The sequence below is a fragment of the Vipera berus genome (genome assembly GCF_964194415.1).
Source record: "Vipera berus genome assembly, chromosome: 1".
NCBI classification, from domain to species: Eukaryota; Metazoa; Chordata; class Lepidosauria; order Squamata; family Viperidae; genus Vipera; species Vipera berus.
Window position 1 is genome coordinate 106720072 of NC_138202.1, and position 21317 is coordinate 106741388.

At 40.4% G+C, this 21317-nt stretch overlaps 1 protein-coding gene across 1 annotated transcript in view; it reads right to left on the reverse strand.

Moving 5' to 3' along the window:
- The window catches only part of KCNQ1 (potassium voltage-gated channel subfamily Q member 1), a gene marked incomplete at its 3' end in the record, with an annotated part of 412703 nt that extends 401735 nt beyond the window's left edge, over positions 1 to 10968 (reverse strand). The window contains exon 1 of the mRNA XM_081313593.1: positions 10508 to 10968. Coding sequence (XP_081169719.1) covers positions 10508 to 10875 — 368 coding nt within the window. The 5' untranslated portion in view covers positions 10876 to 10968. The remainder of the gene's footprint in view (positions 1 to 10507) is intronic.
- Between the last annotated feature and the right edge of the window lie 10349 nt (positions 10969 to 21317).

Sequence of the window (21317 nt, forward strand, 5' to 3'; positions counted from 1 at the left end):
GTGTGCTTTCAAACTGCTAGGTTGGCAGAAGCTGGGACGAGTAACAGGCACTCACTCTGTTACGCGGCACTCGGGATTCGACCCACCAAACTGCCGACCTTCTGATCGACAAGCTCAGCGTCCTAACCCACTGAGCCACCGCGTGTCATCTCTTCTTTACTATATTGTTATATATATCATATGCTGTTGCTAGTAAGCTGTTTAAAACCTGGTGATTAAAGTAGCATAACAATACTTGTAACAAATTAATGGGGTTTTCATTTTGAAGTAGTATACTGAAATAAAAGAAAACTTAATTCTGATTTACTTAATTTTGTAACATCATGATAAGATACATGTCGTGTACTATATTTCCTTTTTTTCTGTTATGGTTAATGAGAATTTCTTTTTTGTTATCATATTGATGTATTCTTGCTGTGTTTTTATTGTATATTTTATTGTTCTACTATTTTACCTCTGTTCTGTTTACACATGGGACTACACCATGGCTAGATAGGTGGCAAATCCAACTACATTTTAACCTACCTTGTAGTAGAATCAAGTGTATCTTTTACTCAATTCAAGTGTGATCAATCAGACTTCAATATTTTTAATTTTGAATTCTGTCCAATATCAACTTATTTTAAATTACACAGTAAATTGACCACTTCAGAAATCTTCTCTGTCTTTGCAAAGTATTCAATATTGCAAATTAAACTAGTTATTATCTCCTACAGTTGAGTATATTCCACTGGGAGATCAAAGCATTTCCATCTATACATGGGTGGATCTTTATTAGACAAATGTGGCAGGGGACATGTCTCCGAATCACCCAATCTTGAAAGAGCTTTTCAGCAGCACTGGAGCTGGGACTGGAGAAAGGAGGAAAATTAAAAGATGCACAGTTCTGAACAGACTTCATTTAAATTAAGAGTTAAGTAGTGTCTATGCAACTCCAAGGTTTATATATTATATTAAAAACATCCATTGGGCCAGGATTGCATATAGGTAGTCCTCAACTTAACAACCATTCATTTAGTGACTGTTCAAAGTTACAATGGCACTGAAAAAAGTGACTTATGATGTTTTTCACGTGACCATTGCAGCATCCCCATGATCACGTGATCAAAATTCAGTTACTTAGCAACTGGTTATTATTATTGTTGGTTATTACTGGTTGTTGCTATTGTTATTGGCAACTACTATTCTATGTTCTCTGTTCATATTTATGACCATGGCAGTGTCCGAGTTATGTGATCACCTTTTGTGACTTTCTGACAAGCAAAGTCAATGGGGAAGCCAGATTCGCTTAACGACCATGTGACTAACTTAACAACTGCAATGATTCATTTAACAATTGTGGAAAGAAAGGTGGTAAGATGGGGCAAAATTCACTTAACAATAGTCTTGCTTATCAACAGACATTTTGGGCTCAGTTGTGATAATAAGTTGAGGACTATCTGTATTGTAATAAGTGTGACAATTTGCTTTCCAGAATTCATACAGTATTCATTATTTCCTATTTTTTTTATTGAAGAGTTTTACAAAAACAAAATTTTACAATATATCCCCAAATCCCTCCCACCCCAAACCCACCCACTTCCCCCCTCCCACTTCCCAGAGCTAAATACAGGATTATAGTTACAATAATCATATTCTAAATAAAAATTATGCATAATATACACTTAACCAAATTCATAATGCGCTTTAACTCTCTTTTAACATAACTACCAACAACGTACCAATAACAATATCCCACTAAAATCTACACATAAGCTAAATGGAACTTTTTAGTCCCATATTTGTTTTGAATATAATTTATCCATCTCCTCCAAACTGAAATATATCTTTCCTGTGAATGATCTTTCAAATAAGCAGAAATCTTAGACATTTCTGCAAGATTCGAAACTTTAAACACCCATTCTTCTATAGTGGGCAAACTATCCTTCTTCCAATATTGTCCCACCAGTAACCGTGCTGCTGTTATCATGTTCAACATCAAGTTAGTTTCTTTAACATCACAATCTACAACAATACCCAATAAAAACAATTGTGGAGAAAACTTTATCTTTCTCTTAAAAATCTTTTGAATGTTCCACCAAATTTTAATCCAAAAGGCTTATTTCCTATTTTTGATGCAGGGTTAATCCCCAGTATTCTTCTTGCCTATAAAAAAAAGCTGTATATGTATTTATTCAAGCAGCAGTTGTTGGAGCAGTAGACTGGTGCCTCCAGTATTGCTCAGAAAATAGGTATTTCTGAAATTTAGTTACCGCTTGACTTATACCTGAGAATGTTCATGTTTGGTATTCATATAATTATACTGACCCTGATCCTGCTTGCAAAGAAATGAGAACACATGATTGGTTCCTTAAAATGCCAAATAACCTGTTTGGAATTATACCAAACCAGGAAAATAATCTTCTCCTGTGTAGTGGAATGATTTAATGACAGTCTCACATCAACCTTGCAATCAGCCAGTGAATCATATTCGACCTAATTAGAGAAGACATATTTAGTGTGCCCTGACTTGATCTTATTTCCTGAACACAAACAAATGAAATAGGTGAAGGGTTTTCATTAGCTTTTTCTTTTAGCATTTCCAGCCTGTGAATTTTTCATGAACCCCTTTGTAAACTGCTAGTTAACAGCTGAACTTTCCTATCATTATGTTGAAGCACTATTACACATGTTTTGCTATGTCACATGGTATTGTTGCTATTAGGCAGAACTTATCTTTTTATAACATGCCACACTCAAATCTCTTCTAGACAAAAAGTGGTTTATGCACTTAGCAAAATAAATATAAAGATTTTGCCTTTACTTCAGAATTCAGTACAGATGGCGTGAAATACGAGACATGGTTTCTAAAAACATAGTCTTTTCTATTATATGTGATTGGGTTGAATTCCAGACTGAATTAGAGAAAAGAGATCTCAGACAATCTTCATTTGGCAAAACTCACTACAATTGCCCACAATGCTTTACAGGGTTGTTCAGAAGATAAATGTGATTGTGAAACAAGATAGAAAACAATCCTATAATTTTATATCTTACAGGACACGTGCAGAGAACAGCTATAATCCTACGTATCTGGAGGGCACAAGATTGAGAAAGGTGTGGATAGGCTTCAACTTTCTCAAAATTTTGAGCTATTTACTTCCTGTACACAATGAATATAACTAAGCCAAACTGAAATCAATAAGAGGCTTTATTATGAAATTTACTGGAGCCAACAGCTGATTATGGATCCCAAACATTTCCTCCTTACTTACTGCTGTATAATAGAAATAACCCAATTAAGTGTAAAGTGCTTAAGGATTACTGAAACCAGTGAAACTAAATAACACTTGGGTATCTTAAAGTTCTTAAGTGTTGGAGAGTGAATCATAACAAATACAATCAGGCCTAAAGTTTTCTATATATTTATAAATATGAATAAATTATGCATCATTATTTGTATTAATATTATCTTATAAACTTTGATAAAAAGTTAATAGGTTGGAATATCAATAACAATCAAACCATCTTGTCTTTGGAACTCAAGTACTTCATATTATATAAAACCTTCATGCTGCCCTGTTAATAATGCTCCCATATTACAGATTATACTATGGACGGATTTGTTTAAGGACATCTAACTATTTCATTGATGAGACAACCACTGAAGTAGAGACTTTTCAGCTCCTGTGATAGAACAGAGTCTTACTTTATTTTATCTTTTAAAACAGGATAAGATCTTATTTTATCTTTTAAAACAGTTTAACAACTTCTAACTGTGGTCAGTATGACACTTCAAGATAACTTTTAACAGAGAGCGAATTAAAATGAACTAAATAAATTAGCAACCACCAAGGAAAGGCACTGCTGTTATCTGCTCAGAGATCTGAAACAACCTATGTGCATTTAAATGCATTGGACTGGAGGGCTATAGAAATACAGATTAAGTGGGACTTATTTATTTAGAAAATGTATTTGGTCGCCCATCTTATACCGAACTCTGGGTAGTTCCCAACTAAGAATTAAGACAATATCAGACAACAACAACTTTATTGATTAGCCCTTGGGCCATATCAAAGTTCCAGCAACAAACCGTCACCAAAACTTGATAAAAACAATCCAAAATGGAATTTGATAAAATACAATTTAAAATGGAATTAAAATACAATTTAAGTTGAAATAGTAATAAAATGCAAATTTAAGATATAGATAAGATATGGTAACATTATATTTCGGAGTCGCCCTTACAATCTACCCCAATCAGTCCCACATATGCAGATCTTAACTGGATCATTTTGTTTAAATACTGTGCTACGTTGAATGTTATTTTCAAGTTCTGGCTGGACATAAGGTAAGTTATTTTGATATGGGGATCCCAATGGGTCATTCGTTTGGTATATAGACCAAGATACCTGTCTCTCACCCTCTTATACAGACAACAGTCAAATAGGATGTGAGCCAGGTCCTCTACCTCTGCCGCTCCGCAAATGCAGAGACGCTCATTGTATGGTATAGCATGAAATCTCCCATATCTGACCATTGTATCAAGCTGTTTGAATCTCGCTCTCGTAAATATCTCCCTAAGATGTTTTAGGAGTTGTAACTTCAAAACAATATCAATAATAAAGTAACACAAAAGTCATATCAAAACTATTAAAACCATAAACATTTTAAACAAAAAACTGGCACCAGGTTAAGCTTCTGACATGTAGTCACCTCCTCCTATTCCAGCGCTTGTGGGAAAAGCCAAGTCTTCAAAGCTTTACAGAAGGCTGGGAGGGGAGAGGAAAGGTGTTAGACAGGGCAGGGACTGCCATGGAAAAGGCACACTTCCTAGCATTCCTAAAGTGGCATTGTTATAAGAGAAATTATTAGGAGCATGTCCACCCTATCCAATTTGGTAGGATGGATCGATGTCCTTTGGGAAAGGCAACAGATGCCCTGGCCTATGCCAAATGGGGCTTTAATGGTAATAACCAGAACTTTTAACTGTGCCTGGAAAGTAACTGGAAGCCAGTGCTGCTCACACAACAGAGGTGTTACATGGGTAAACCTAGGGTGCCTATCATTGTGTGTACTGCCACATCAAGACAAGTTGCAGCTTCTTCGACAGCCCCATGTAAAGCATATTGCAGTATGTCCAGCATTTTTTGTCTCATTAACAGTGGATTTATAAATGTTCAATTCTGTCAAACTCCTTCTCCTTTCATTTTCTCACTAGAGTAACTCATGCCCTTCTCATCACCAGTCAGGGATCCTTCAGCAGGGTCTACATCAGGGGTGTCCAAACTGGCGGCCCACGGGCCGGATACGTCATGCATAGGCCACACCCACCTCGGCTCCACAAAGGCAAAAAAAAAACATCACGATATGTCATGTGACACAACTGAGTTTGACACCCGTGGCCTACATGGTGTTCCCTTTAAGATCACCCAGCAGCTGCAGTTAGTTTAAAAGTGAATTGGCCAATGCATATTAGCTAGCCTGGCCCAGTAAGAGAATGCCACAACTGTGCTGGAGGCCCTGAAATGGTTATCAATGAATTTTCAGGTAAAATTAAATTGCTGTACTAAAGTGCTATCTATATGAAGCTATAGATAGATGAGGATGGAAATATGCAAGAACTATTACCTAGGCGAGAGGATCTGAAGCACTTTTATGGTGAGATAACATTTGGAAGTGACTCAGCTAGATTTCACTGGAGTGAATCAAGACTTGCAAAATTTTGTTATTATAGGCAGCCTCAGTAAAAGTATCATTAGCCTTCCTCTGGAGTTGATTTCCTGGTCTGGTATATCCAGTGGGGTTGGCAATAACCCTTGATGGCTTGGCACCAAGTTACTTGCAGGACCCCATCATATATGTTTCTAATTTTAATCCAGCTATAGATGTGTTAATTCACATTCGCATACAAAATATTCTATATTTTTTAAATAACCAAAAGCCTTTTGAGATTATGGAGGGAAACAAATGTAATAATAAATAAAAATAAACACATTCTCAACATCTTGCTAATCTTTCAAAACAGAAAGTAACAAAATAGAGCTATCAATCATTCCTCTTGTGATATGTTTTATCTATCTATCTATCTATCTGTCTGTCTGTCTGTCTGTCTATCTATCTATCTATCTATCTATCTATCTATCTATCTATCTATCTATCTATCTATCTATCTATCACCCATCTCACCATCAGGTGATATCAATTCATAGAATAAGAAATTTTTGCATCCAGAATTTTTGAAAGTCCCAGCTCTGGACTATTTTCCTTCATAGGATTATGTAGATTTATATAACAAAGCATAAATTATATCTATTTCCAGGACTCAGACTGTGAGTACCATTTTTAATATAATCCATTTATAACAGACATGTCAAACTTGTGACATCACATGATGTCGCGCAATGTATCGGAGCTTTTTCACCATTGCTGGCAATGGGGTGGGTGTGGTTTCCCGATCACGTGTCTGGCCCATGGGCCGGCAGTTTGACACCCCTGGTTTATAAGATTATATTAAAAAGCAAGCATTCCAGAAATACCAAAAGAAAAACAACATCAGAACCATCATAAAACCTTATAGCAAAGAAAATCCTAAAATGATAGAGAAGAAGGTGAGTGTGGGGGGAAACCCATAATGAGAATGAAACCTGCTTCACACAGTTGCTAACTAAAGAGATGGAATATGGGGCAGTGGGGAAAGTACTAGGTCTATGTTGTGCAAAAGTTCATTTTGGACATATAACAGGAAGGCAATTAATATAATCACTAAATTGAGCTGACTTTATAAACTGGGTCAACAATTCAGATTGAATTGAGTCAGATGGATTCAAATCAGTTTGACAGTCTGGTAGGACTTTTCCACTCAAAGGCCCTTTTCATCAAACTGATTTTTAAAAAATCAAATTGAACTGGCTTGCAATATTGATGTAATGATGTAACCCAACTGATAAGAATTCAGAAGTCAGTTTTGTAAATAGCCACTTACTTTGCAAGCTCATCGATTATCAGTGAAAAGAACCATCTCTTTGCCAATTACTGGAAAGCTATTAGGAAGAAACTAACGAAGTCTCTGGTCTAATAAATTTGGGAATAAGTTGACTCTAAATAGGAAATGATTCAATCACTAAAAACCCATATATCCTTTCAGTGTAATAAATCTTGTTAAAGAATACCGTGAAAAACATGCTTAGAAGAATTATTTTTTGTTGAAACAGCTATAGAAGAGCATCTATAACTGGATGGATATAGGTATTAAAGTAGACTAGCTAGTAAATCAATGAGGTTGCTCCAGATACCCATCCCTTCAAGATGCTCTTATCTCTCCATTGGCAACCATATACTGCTTTATTGTCTAAGCATGCCTATGGAATATGTAGGGCTCAGAGGCACTGTTGCAAATAGATTCTAGTGGTGTTTTGTGGCTTAAGTGCTGCTTCTATATTAAAAAATCATATCCGCTCATAATATCTGAACCTACTTTCTCAAATATACACAGTGTTCTTGTGTTATACCCAAGATCCCATCTTGATAAGTGACTTGGATTAGACAAATATAACAATTCTACATACAAAGGTTGTACATTTTATTTTGCTACTGTTGATATTTCTTGTTAAGGTCATGGCTCAAAACAGCTTTGTAAGGTTTGTAACACTTGGTATTTTAAATATACCAACATAAAGAAACAAATCATTTATGTTTCTCCTAAGCAGAATGTCAAAGGCAGCTAATGCCCTACTGTGTTTCAGGATATACTTATGTTCTCAATTCTTGGCACATGTATAATCTGTATATGGAGCAAAAAGAACTTTCAGTGTTCTGATGAGGCTACATGTGCTCACCACTTCTAATCCTACCAGATAAATAATCAGATAAGAGGCAAAGTACAAATTATTACTGGTAACAGGAAAATGATTTAAAAAGCCCTTTTGTTTTAAAAAATATTACCCAAAGATTAATATGACAAAATTATTCTTGTCAGGTCATATTCACCCAGTCAATTCAACTTTTATATTTTGGGAGGGAGGAATAGTGTTCTTATATAAATGACCAAAGTTTGAACATAGATTTCAATCGCAATACAGAGAAGCTTCTTCAAAAGATGGTTAATTATCCCACCATCCAGTCAGAGCTGAAGAAGCTTCTTGAATGAGAAGTGGAACATCTTCAAAGAAAAACAAGCAAGTCCAGTTGCCTTTTGAAAATGCACCTTTGGTTGGTTAATTATCACAGGTTTTGTCTTCATCTGACTTGCTTCAATTGGGTTAAATGAAAGATAACAGTTGCATGTGATTATTTAAGTAACAATAGGATCAGACCTTATCACCTGCTATTCATGAAAGAGTGTTTTAAATCAACAATCTGTTGGGCTACACCATTTTAAGTCATAACACAATTTGTTTCATTTGTTTATCGCTTATAAACCATTGTGGGTTTCTATTGGTATACTAAACAAGCCACAAATGCAAACCATGGTCTGTGGCTAATTTAGCATGCCAGTAGCAACAGCAATAGCACTTAGACTTATATACCGCTTCACAGTGCTTTACAGTCCTGTCTAAGCGGTTTACAGAGTCAGCATATTGCCCCCAACAATCTGGGTCCTCATTTTACCGACCTCAGAAGGATGGAAGGCTGAGTCAACCTTGAACCAGTGAGAATCAAATTGCCAAGCTGCTGGCAGCTGGCAGTCAGCAGAAGTAGCCTGCAGTATTGCATTCTAACCACTGCACCACCACAGTAAAATAAACCTGAAAGTGTGTTGTGTGATCTTAATGACTGCATGAAAGCATACACACACATACAGTTCCAATGATTTTCTTTTGCTAATTCTTACCATCAGTTACCTACTCTGAACTATCATTTTCCTGGCCCTTTTGGTGCAATATCCTTTTTTCCTCCAGTGCATTCCAGATTCCTACTTCAGGCATTCCACATGCACATTTGAAAAGGGAAACACAAGTTTAGCAATTTTACAGAGGAAATCCAGAGAAATTCAGGGTAGACAGAAGTGAGTGAGAAAGAGGCATTAGGCACTATTCATCCTATAAGTTTCAAAACATAAGTTTCTCTTCTTTAAATATAAGGGAGAACACTATGAAATAGGAAATACATCTGTACTGCAGGTAGGCCAATCTAGAGCAGAAAAGGGATGGGTGGAGGAAAGGATTAAACAAAGTTTGTTACCATTCCATCACTCTAACCCACTGAGCTCAAAAATCAGTTTTTCCTTATTGCTTTTTAAAAATTAAGTATATGTGCCCTGTGCAGTTAAGGCCTCTCAGCTCCAAATAATGAATTGATCGATTCTGGCAGATGACTTAAAAGTTCCTTTCCATGGACGACAAAACATTGGCTCCGGTACAACAGCAAGTATAACTTCTTAGCACCTTGTACTTTGCTTTGCTAAATGGATTATGAATGACTGGAACAAAACAAGAGTCACTATCTTCCATACTGTGCACATCTTACAGACAGGATTTGCAGAATGTGTGCCACTGGACTCCTGAAAGAGCCCTCAATATAGGCAGTTGCACATGAACACACTTATGAGAGTGTATGTGCTTTACAACTTAGCTGTGACATAAGTTAGGACACAAGTTTGCACTTTAAGCCCTGTTTACAATTGCCCAGGAGATGAACTCCAGCGGACTGACTTGCAACACACACAAAGCGCTGGACTGCAAATCTGCCTGAGCGGTATTTTTACACTCTGTTGAAGGATGAAGTATTGGGCAGCCCAAGTGCACTTAGAAAACGGGGGGGGGTGGAGGGGGAGAGAGCTCAGTGTGTAGCTGGCCCTCCCGCGACAGGTTGTCCCCCCCCCCTCTTAGTTCCATCCCACTAATCTCGGGAGGAAGGGGGGGCGACAGACTCCTTTCTGACAGCAGAGAAGGGGCTACGTCAATCGCGTGAGGACGAGCTCTCCGGCTACACACGACCCGTCGCAGTTGCGACGGACCCTCAGGCATCCCACAATCTCCAACTCCCGGAGAGAGGGGAGGGAGGCCGGGCGCTCTTTCTTTCTTTCTTTCTTTCTTTCTTTCTTTCTTTCTTTCTTTCTTTCTTTCTTTCTTTCTTTCTTTCTTTCTTTCTTTCTTTCTTTCTTTCTTTCTTTCTTTCTTTCTTCTTTCATTCGTTTTCTTTTTCTTTTTCTTTTTCTTTTTCTTTTTCTTTTTCTTTCTCTCTCTCTCTCTCTCTCTCTCTCTCTCTCCTCTCTCTCTCTCTCTCTCTCTCTCTCTCTCTCTCTCTCTCTCTCTCTCTCTCTCTCTCTCTGTCTAGCTCGCTCTCTCCAGCCCACCCTCCCAGCGCCTTCACGCCTTTTCTACGCCAGGAGCGAAGTGTGCTGGCCTTCCCCTCTCCGTTTCCTCCCTCGACTCCGGGGGTTTAACCAGGCCACCGGGAAAGGAAAGAGGGACGTTAGAGGTCAGCCGCCGCCACCCCTGAGCAGGAAGGGGGCGGCGGCGGCGGCGGCGGTAGCGGCAAGAGGACCGGCCGGCGACAGTTGAGAGCAAAAAATTGTTCGACTCACACAGTGAAGTGATAGACGAAGCACTTCCAGCCGGTGGGTCTCTCCAAGAAGTTGTAGACCCGGCCTTGGACGTTGCTGCGGCTGAGCAGAGGTCTGCGGACGCTGTAGATGGAGACGCGCGGGTCCAAGCTGATCGGCGGGCGCGGGAAATCGGCGCTCATCACTACCGTGGCCGCCTCAGCCGCTTCGCCGCTGCTCGGCGGCTCCTTCGCGCCCTGGGCTCCGGCGGGCGCGGAGACGGCAAACGGCGCGTAGTGGGCGTTGGGGGCGTGCTCGGCTAGCTCCAGGGCGGAGGGCTTCAGGCTGCCTTTCCTGGAGGAAAGGGAAAGGCGCCCCAAGCTCCACGCCTTGGAGGAGGAAGACGACATCGTCCCGTTCTGGAAAACCGAGGGGAAGCCAGCGGGGCGAGCGGGAACGCTGCGCTCCCCGGCAGGCGAAGGCAGGCGCAGCTGGAGAGTCTCACAAACACGCACTGGCTCTCAACACTGGCTCGCCCGCTCCGTGCCCGGCGGAGAGTTTCTCCTTGGCCCTGCCCACAAAAGGGGAGGCTCCTCGGGAAAGGTCCCAGTTCTCCGGTTCGCAGCCAGCAGCCGCCCAAGGAGTTGGGGCTCAAGCGCTGTCGGGGAAGCAGGAATCCAACGCGGACGGTTACCCTGTGATTGTGACGGACTGCCACAATATGGCTCGGATCTATCTCCGCGCCCTCCAAATCGAAACGATTTGATGTAGTCGCGTTTCATCCCCCCTCCTTAAGTGCCCCCACCCCCACCCCCAAAGAAGCCAGTCAGGGGTTGATTTGCCGAAGGCTACCCGCAGATGACAGCCGACCTTGGCTGACCTCGCGAAAGTAAAACTGGGTCAAGCATGGTTTGGTGATGGAGAGGTCACCGGCAATTCTCGGGACTGGAGGCTGGACGGAGAAGTGAAGCATCTCGGAAAGAAAAAGACTTGCAAATCGTTTCTACTGAGCTTGCTCTCTCTCCCCAACACAGACACACATACCGGTATGAACATATTCACACGAAGTCATTACACGTAAAACTCAACTTACGGGTCTGTGTGCCTTAGTCTAGCAACACAGGAGATATTTTTTTTTTCTACAGCTCATTAGAAACATTCCAGTTATGGACGTTGCTTGGTTAACTCTTGTTTCAGGACTATCCAGGGGGACAATATTGACCCACAATGGGTTGGGTGCTTGAGGAATTCTACTAGGGGCATTCGTTCGAAGGCATATATTCGGAGTGCATGCAGGAGGTATAACTGACAGAGTCCCCCCACCTTTAATAATGGAAGAGTCTTTTCAAAGCACAGACTATGCATACCTGAGCATTACTGCAAGTTCTGAGCATTACTGCAAGACGGAAGAACAAGGTGGGTAAAGCAGCAACTTGTGAAACAGGAGACCCACTATCACAAAACAATGACTTTTGAATTGAATGCATTTATTTACATGTAGAAATTATATCTTCTTCGCAGATCATCTTTGCAATTCTGCTATTTACATGACACCTGTATTCTAAGTATTACAGTGGCCACCACTTCTTTAATTGCAATGGTGATGGCAAAGATAATACTCATGAAGCACTTTGAACTCATTAAAGTACAATAAAAAGTATGGTAAATCTTGGCAGCAGTACTGTTTCTTTCCTAAAACACACCAAGGAGTAAATTAGTCAACTATATGATTTTTTTTCCCCCTCAGCTGTAATGTCGTCAAACTTGTCCATTGTCCCTTTTTTTTTTTTACGCAACCACTACTCAGTCCCACATTGAATAGGCTTGTTTGGGTGCTCAGAAAGTTTCAGCTCCTGTGGTGAGAAGCAAGCTGAAGCAATGCTTTCAAGCTAAACAGGAACTAGCCTGACTGCAGACAAAAGCATGTGTCAGTTAATATCCCAAGAAAATAGGGAGATACAGAGGTGCTGCAGCCCTAAAACAGGGAACTCGGTAAAATGTTAGAATTCTCACATAAAATATTGCACTCTTCTAAATTGAAATGAATACCTGTTTGTAACAGGTTGCAGCTTATGTAAGCACCTGGCTATCAGCAAATGTATTACAGGTACCAGGTGGCTGTGTCAGACAAGTAAGATAGAGGGAGCTAAACATTACTGCATAATATTGAGCTATAGAAAGCTGAAGCATTTGCAAGCAGTTTTTTTTTAAGGCCATGGTCTTAGCAGCAGAAAGAAGAGAACAAAAAATGAGATAATGAATGGATTTTCCTATTGCAGTATGCTGAGGTTTGTTTAGCCATGGTTTGTTGAATAAACTAGTATTGGCTGGATTTATACAATGTACTAAACTCTAAGCTATATTTAGCAAACCACAAAGGCTGGTTTGTTAAACAAAATCATAGAGCCACGTTTTGGACACATTTCTCCCTAGTTATTGTATCTGCACACTTATTTATTTTTATTTTATTTTAATTCCATTTATATCCCGCCCTTCTCCGAAGACTCAGGGCGGCTTACAAGCTTAGCAGTAGCCTTCATTCTATGTATATGCCTGCTTGTTAGGGCTTTCACACACACCCCCAAGCGGCATGATTACAAAGTCAGCTTAATTGCCCCCAACAATCTGGGTCCTCATTTTACCTACCTCGGAAGGATGGAAGGCTGAGTCAACCTTGAGCCTGGTGGGATGCAAACCTGCACTAACTGCAGGCAGCTGGTGTTACTTAAGGAGGCATTAGCCCACTGTGCCACCAAGGCTCTTGCAGGTCATCTAAGCTTTCAGAATTCATTTCAACCTGTGTCAAATCACTGCAATTCATTTTGGATCTTTTAGTTGGTTGTTGGGCTCAGTCTGCATCCCACTGTAAGATAAATTACTCATCTTTGGACTGTGTTAAATGCTATAGGTAATAGAATAAAAAGAACCAGTGGAGTTGGAGATACATGGATATGGCAACAGTGTTTTCCCTATGGATTTTTGTCTCTCATTCATAGTTGTTGAAGCTTGCCAGAAAAAAATATGTTGATAATCTAGTCCTAAAATGTGAATGTCACTGCAGGACAGTAGAAGTAGACCTCAACTTACAACCATTTGTTTAACGACCATTTACAACCTTTTCAGTCAGCTTCTGACAAGCGAAGTCCATGGGGGGAAATGGAGTCTCTTAACAACTGCAGGACTCACTTAACAATTGCAATGATTCACTTAACAACCACCTTGTTCATCAATGGAAATTCCGATCCTAGTTATGGTAGTAAATTGAGGACCACCTATAAGTTACTTTATGTTCTCTAGGAGGAAATTGTCTAATTTTTAGACAATTTAGAAATATACCTATATTATACGCCTTGAATTTGTACAAATATAATCTCATCTCCCATCCTTTTAAAAGCAAAGTTCTATAGTGGATAATGGCTCACCAGTCACAAGTAATATTGAAAAGAAGAATTCAAGGAGTCTTGGTAGAAGACCATAAAGGTTAATTTACTTGCTCTAGTTTTCATTGCATCATACAATCTATTTAACATTTCTTGGAAATTATTTGGGTTCTTAGCCAACAACATGTCATTATCTGTATACAAATGTGCAATACACCTATATTCATATTTGCAGCCAATTAATTTTTGACATCATTAAAGCAATCTATAAGTAAAGAACCAAGAGGATATTACATAACCTTACTTCTGGCTTAATATTGAACCATTAACTATATATTGTATTTAATCTCTCATATGCTTCCCTTTCATCAAATATTGTTCATATTGTATTCAGCAACCAACTTTCAACTTCAGTGTTTAGAGAAACAAGTCAGACCTATTCACTTTATTAGAACCTTTCTCTGACTCATCAAATGCACAGTCAACTTTCTTTTCATTGTACATTTCTCAATGATCTCTTACACAGCAAAACTCTTGTCTGCACACCCCATGCTGCACTTCCCAAACATTGTTGTTAGCCCTTCAATCAGTATTTTGCAAAATACTTTCTCAAGCAGACTTATCAAAGTAATTGCCCTTTAGTTTTTGCATTCATACTTGTTATGGAAGAGAATAATGGAATCCTTCCAAGAATAAGGCATAGGTGCAGTCTTCACATACGCAGACAATAATACATTGCACAGCCACTGAATAACCAAACCACACCTATATTTTATCCTTTCAAAGAATAATAGAGTTGGAAGGGACATTGGATGTGTTTTAGTACCCTATGTCATTCCGGACAAATGGCTGTCCAATTTCTTCTTAAAAGACTACAGTGATGGAGAATCCACAACTTCTGGAGGCAAGCCGTTCCACTGAATAATTGTTCTCCCTGTCAGGAAATTTCTCATTTCTAAATTGGATTTCTCCTTAATAAATTTCCATCTGTTACTTCTTTCCCTGCCCTCAAGTGCTTTGGAGACTAGCTTGATCCTTCTTTTGTGTCAGCCCCTCAAATATTGGAAGGCTCTTAGATTAGACATACCTACTGTAATTCCTGCATCCGTTCATTGTATGTTTTAGCTTCCAGCCCCCTTGTCATCTTTGTTGCTCTTTTCTGCATTCTTTCTAGAGTCACAACATCTTTTTTGTATAATGGGTGCAATATTCCAAGTGTGTTTTTACCAAAGCAGTATAAAGCAATACTAATGACAGCCATACAGATCTGCAATGTTCTCACAGTATTTATCATTTCCTTTCATATTTTTTTCTGAGACAGTACCTTTTATAGTATTTGCCTCAATTCCTCTCTAACATATTCAGTCACTATCATTTTCATACAGATCTTTAAAATATTCTTTGCATTTTTTTATTTTAGTTCCATTCCTAATCATTTCATTACATTTATTTTTAATCGCATCTATTTTTCTCGGTATACATCAGCTTTCCCTCATCCTCATTTTTTTGCAGCAAGTGATTCCTTATGTGCATTTTTCTCACATACATCTCTCTTCTCTACATTCCTTTCCCATACATTCTACAAACATAAATGCCACTTATGTGGTATTCTGCAACATATATCTTTCCACTCTTATTTCAACCACCTTCCACAACCTCTTTCTTTATATTCATGCTCCATTCATTCCTTTAGGAGATTAATTTATCTTCCCGTACATTTCTCATGGGAATCATACTTTCCCAAATGAGACTCATGCTTTTGCTTCCCACTTGTTTTATTTACCACTTGTTTATTGCATCCCTTTCCTTTCCTTCCACATCTTTTCTCTCAAAGTAATTTCCTGATATTACCAAAAAAATAAAATAAAAGAACATTCAGTACATCCTACCATGCCTGTACCTCAATAAAGAGATATTTCAAAGCTCCAGCAGGGTGGGCATGTTTGAGGTTCCCTCCATGAAAGAATGCTATCTATTGGGACACAGGAGGTGTATCTTTTCTATTGTACACCTGCCCTTTTGAGTAGCACAACTTTCAGAGGTGAGGGGCTCATCTTGCTGGCCTAAGCAATGAGTTAAGATATTGGATGAACCCGTCTACATTGTGAATATCTTCTAGCTTTGGTCTCTGTTTATATTATTTTATGTTGTATTGTTATGGTGCTTTCATATTTATTTCTTATCTGATTTAGTTTTTAGCTATCCCATGTTAGCTATCCAGCATTGTTTTTTGTGAATTGGGTAGCCACACCAACTGTATAAATAAATAAGTAAATAAATCTTATTCATGTTTACTCAAAAAATATTTAAATAGGTTGAATAGCATTTGTTGTCCATAAGTTAATATACTGTAGGTATTGCAAAGCCACACATTTGCAATAAACCTCCTTACAATATTCAGAATTAAGGATAGAGAATGAACACTTAAAATGAAATAGCAGGCAAATCTAAATGTAAAGTGTAAACTAAAAGTATCCCGATAATTTGAAATATTGCATTATATATACCAATTTCTGTAGATCCAAATTTGAAGTTGAAGTTATGAAGCTATGCACCATATCTGAAGTTATGAAGTTATAACTTCCAATATGAAATTATGTGAGGTAAAAAATGTTTGATTTTTATATTGGCTTAAAATGCTGATTCTTAAGTCTCAGGAATGTTTCAGAAATGGGACAACTCTCAAATAATACCTATCTTGAAATAAACTTGCCTAAGAAGCCACTCAAAACAAGTGTTATATCATTGGTTTGACTAAAAGAAAGGTTTTTGTTCAATAATTTATATGACATGATTTGCATAACACCGACCTCATGTGCTTTCAGATGTATTTGCTTCTATGGAAGCTCTGGCTTAATTAATTAAGCTATTATGCTAGGCTATCTAGGGCTTGGTGCAAGTTGAAGGCACTGTAACACCCTGCAAGATATTTTGTAATAAATCAAAAGATTTCATGCCTTTGGTACAATAAGCTGAAGAAGTAATTATCCCTTGATCAGAATTCTGTTTTCCTCTTTGAGCTTATTATAGAAAAGTGCTCATTCACAAGCTTCATCCCTGCCCTCAGGTTCAAGGGTTACACTGATGCTTAGACAAAAATGTGGTGGCCGGATAACTTACTATGTAAAGTTAAGCGTGCGTGCGCGCGCACACACACACACACACACACACACACACACACACACACACAAAGTTATTTTCAGCTCCTGGCAAAGGTGCTTTGGAGTTTCTTCAGATGATTAGTTTAAGAATAGTTGTTTGCTTCAGAAAAGCAATCTATAACAGAGAAGATGATTTTGTTATTGTCATGATAATGCGTTCACAGGTACTCTTCAAATTTGCCAAGAGTACACAAAAGGAGTCAAATTAGGCTAGGTAAGTTCTCTGCGAGCAGACGTCACAAAACATGGCGTTGCATCACTATGATGGTACCATAACACTGAGATCATAGGCACATGAGCTAAGGGAATTATTCACACCCAGAGTTCCTGATTCTAATCTCACTTATCCTCATAACAACCCTGAGAGGAAATAGACTGAAATAAATTTTACTAGGAATTGAATTTGTGTAAATAGCCTTTTTATCCTCAAGTCTTTCTCCAAAGAAATTTGGGAAATACAGTTATTGAAGTTGTTCAATTTTTTTGAGGAAGTATAAATGTTAAACAAGTTGATTTTTTAGAACAGCTATTTTATGAGCAACTTGCAGGATCTTCCTGTGGAAACACTGAACATTTATAGTTTATTGGAAATTAGGGATGGAACGAATGGAATTCCTTCAGGATAAGGCAATACTATATTCACATATATGCCAAGGATGTATTTTTCCCCTTCTAGAGTAAGCAAAAGATGAGCCTTCCACAGCATTAGCAAATTCATATTCCCATCAGATTTTAAAGAAAACAATACCCAATACTATTAAATTACTTTCAGACAGAATACAATCAGCTCTCTCCCTTTCCTAATATCTAAGTTAAGCAAGCAATATTTGTTCCCTCTTGCTGGGCATAGTACTGTAAAATGATGAGTCACCTTCTATTCATATACAGTAAGTTTGCAGGAAAATAACTCTGCCAAGACTCTGCCAACAGAAGATATCCTCTTTAAAGGGAATCCCAAAAGGTAATTAGATTGTCTTTAAAAATTTCATTAAAGGCTATGATTATGCAGATATTGATCTGAGCTTCTGTTTTCCTCTTGGACATACCAGTGATTAAAGCTAAAGCACCTTTACCCAAGGTGTATACCTTGTCTGCAAGAACAGATGAATTGTAAAAAAAACACAAGCAATTTCTGCTTCCTGTTGCAGCATAGCAGATACATGAACAATTAATGTATAGACTGATATATGTATTGGCAAATACCAAACCCTCCCGCCCCAATTTGGATCTGATATTTGTGTAGAAAATGATCAGATGTAATAAGGCTGTGATCTCATTTGGTGAAAAACCTGAATCAGATGCAGAACGGAGTGAATCAAAATAGTTTTAAATTCATTCAAAGTGGATTGGAATTATTTAACATGAAATGTCTCTAGTTCATTATGTTCCATGGAATTTTGCTTATGATATGGAGCTCAAAAGGTTCATCCCACTGAAAAAGGTAGAAAGCTAAGCAGTATATAGCAATAGCACTTAGACTTATATACTGCTTCATAGTGATTTACAGCCCTCTCAAAATGGTTTACAGAATCAGCCTATTGCTTCCAACAATCTGGGTCCTGGAAGGATGGAAGGCTGAGTCAACCTTGAGCCCCATCAGAAAGAGTATTGAGAAGAGCAACAAAGATGATTAGGGGACTGGAGGCTAAAACTTACAAGGAACGGTTGCTAGAATTGGGTATGTCTAGTTTAATGAAGAGAAGGACGAGGGGGGACATGATAGCAGTGTTCCAATATCTCAGGGGCTGCCACAAAGAAGAGGGAGTCAAGCTATTCTCCAAAGCACCTGAGGGCAGGACAAGTAGCAATGGATGGCAACTAACCAAAGAGAAAAGCAACCGAGAACTAAGGAGAAACTTCCTAACAGTTACAACAATTAATCGGTAGAACAACCTGCCTCCAGAAACTGTGAATGCTCCAACACTGGAAGTCTTTAAGAAGAGATTGGACAGCCATTTGTCTGAAATGGTATAGAGTTTCCTGCCTGAGCAGGGGGTTGGACTAGATGACCTCCAAGGTTCCTTCCAACTTTATCATTATTATTATTTGATCATCGCACAGTCAGCCAGATGTTCAGACTGGCAGTGGCGTAGCGTGGGGGGTGCAGGGGGGGCCGGCCGCACCGGGTGCAACATCTGGGGGGGCGCACTCGCACTCGGGAGGGATGGAAGACGCGCCGAAGCGCCCTTCGTGCGGCTGGAGTCCCGCGGGGGGGATCCGGGGCTGAGGCGCACTCGGGGAAGCAGCAACTCACAACCAGCTACTCTTGGGGGACGGAGGCACAAAGCCGGCCAGACAGGGCTCGGAGCCATCCCAGACCACAGCTGCACTTCCACCTTTCCCAGGGCGGCCCCCGCAGACGGAGCGCAGTGCAGGGCACCAGCATGCCCCACTGCCAGAGAAGCGCCCGCTGGTGCGGCCCCGACTCCCTCACCCCGCGGCAGGTGGCGGCGGCGTAGCGGGGCTTGCGAAAAGCGGGGCGGTCGGCGGCTGCTCCCGGCGCCGGGCAAGGGCAAGCAGGGCAAGGTCGCTCCTGCTCAAAAGCCAGAGTTCAGTGGCTGGCGAGGCGCTCGCGCGGGGCTCTCCCGGGGCTGGCGGGCCGAACGGGGACCGGCCTCCCCCTCTCCGCGCTAGAGCCGCCCCCGCGGTGGCGGCCCAGCGCATGTGGCTGAGGGGGCGGCAGTGGTGGGAGGGGGGTCAGAGGAGCGAGCTGAGCTCTCCCGGGGCAGCAGGTGCGGGCTGGTGCGGCTCCAGGCTCAGCCGCAGCTCCGGCCAAGGGCTGCCAAGCTCATGGGGCGTCGTGCTGGCCCCCTCCCTCGCTCCCCGCGCCCGGATGCGCCCCCGGCGGAAGCCCCGGCCAGCCGCGGTGCATGCCTGAGCGAGATGGGCAGCTGCGCTGGTGGGTCCCGCTCTCTTCCAGGCATCAGAGGTAAGAAAGGGACGGCGGCGCCCCCAGCCGCCCCCCCCGCCGGCTCCGAAGCGGAGGCTCCGCTGCGCCGCCCGCCTCCTGGCACGGCCTCGGGTCCCGGCTCTTCTGCCGCATGTGAGGGAGGGGATGCCGGACCTTCCCCCTTTTCCCGGGGGAGGTGTGGGTGGGAGGTGCGGCGGAGGCCCAGGATGCGGGGCTCCCTGCGGCAGACTCGAGTGCTAAAATCCACGGGTTAGGGGGCGCAAATTACTTGCCTTGCCCCGGGTGCTGACAACCCACGCTACGCCACTGCAGACTGGATTGGGCATTTTTGCCCAAGTCCTTACCAAGGACCTCGGATAGGCAGATGTGGATGTTTGATGGTATTACAGATATCATCTCAGGATGGAAGCAGTTCCTAGTAAGGCTGCCTTTTGTAATTGACTAATGGCGAATTTGCCAATGGTGTTCAAGTGGTGCTCCAGTTGTTTTGGGATTGTACCCAAGGCGCTTATTACTTGTCTGCTTGAATTCTGAAGTCCCAGAACAGTTTAACTGTGTGTGTGTGTGTGTGTGTGTGTATATATATATATATATATATATATATATATATATATATATATATATATATATATATATATATATATATATATATATATATATATATATATATTAACAAACAAATGAACACTGGGATAGAATTAAAAACTAAAACAGTTTTTATTGCTGAAAAATCAAGCTTTCGTTGGCCAACTGCCAACGTCATCAGGATGGAGATGCTGGGGTGGGGAGATTCCGTTTATACTGTTGGTGTCTGCACTCTGCTCATGGAGCATGCTCAGATCTGTTTGTTGAGGTCTGCCGTATTTCTTTGAGTTGTCGCGCATCCGTTTTTGGGATGTATTTGTCTCTGGGTATCTGTTGTTAAAAGTGAATTGTTTATAGCTCCATGTGTTGTAGCCATAACCCTAGTCATTGTCCGTGTTCTCATGCCAGGGATCTTAAATGGTTGTTGCTCTTCTTCCTTGTGTTCGACATTGCAGAGTGGTTGTGTGCTGGTGCAACCTTGGATTTGATGCAATGAGATAATTTGTGAATTCTTGCGCTGTTTGTCTTCATGTCGCGCACGTCGTTGCTCTTCCCAATTTTTTAGTGCCTGGTATGCAGGGGGGAGGTCTATATGCCGGTTGATGGAGGAATGGTTTGAAAACCAGGCTTCCTATATATATAAATATATATATATAACCAGGCTTCATATATATATAAATATATATATATATATATATATATATATTTATTTCAAATGTTAACTATTTAGATTACCTTGCTAGGCCCCAAACATGGGGCAAATCTTTATTTCCTGTTTTCAGCCTATCTTGAAGGCTATCAAACAGGCAGTAGTC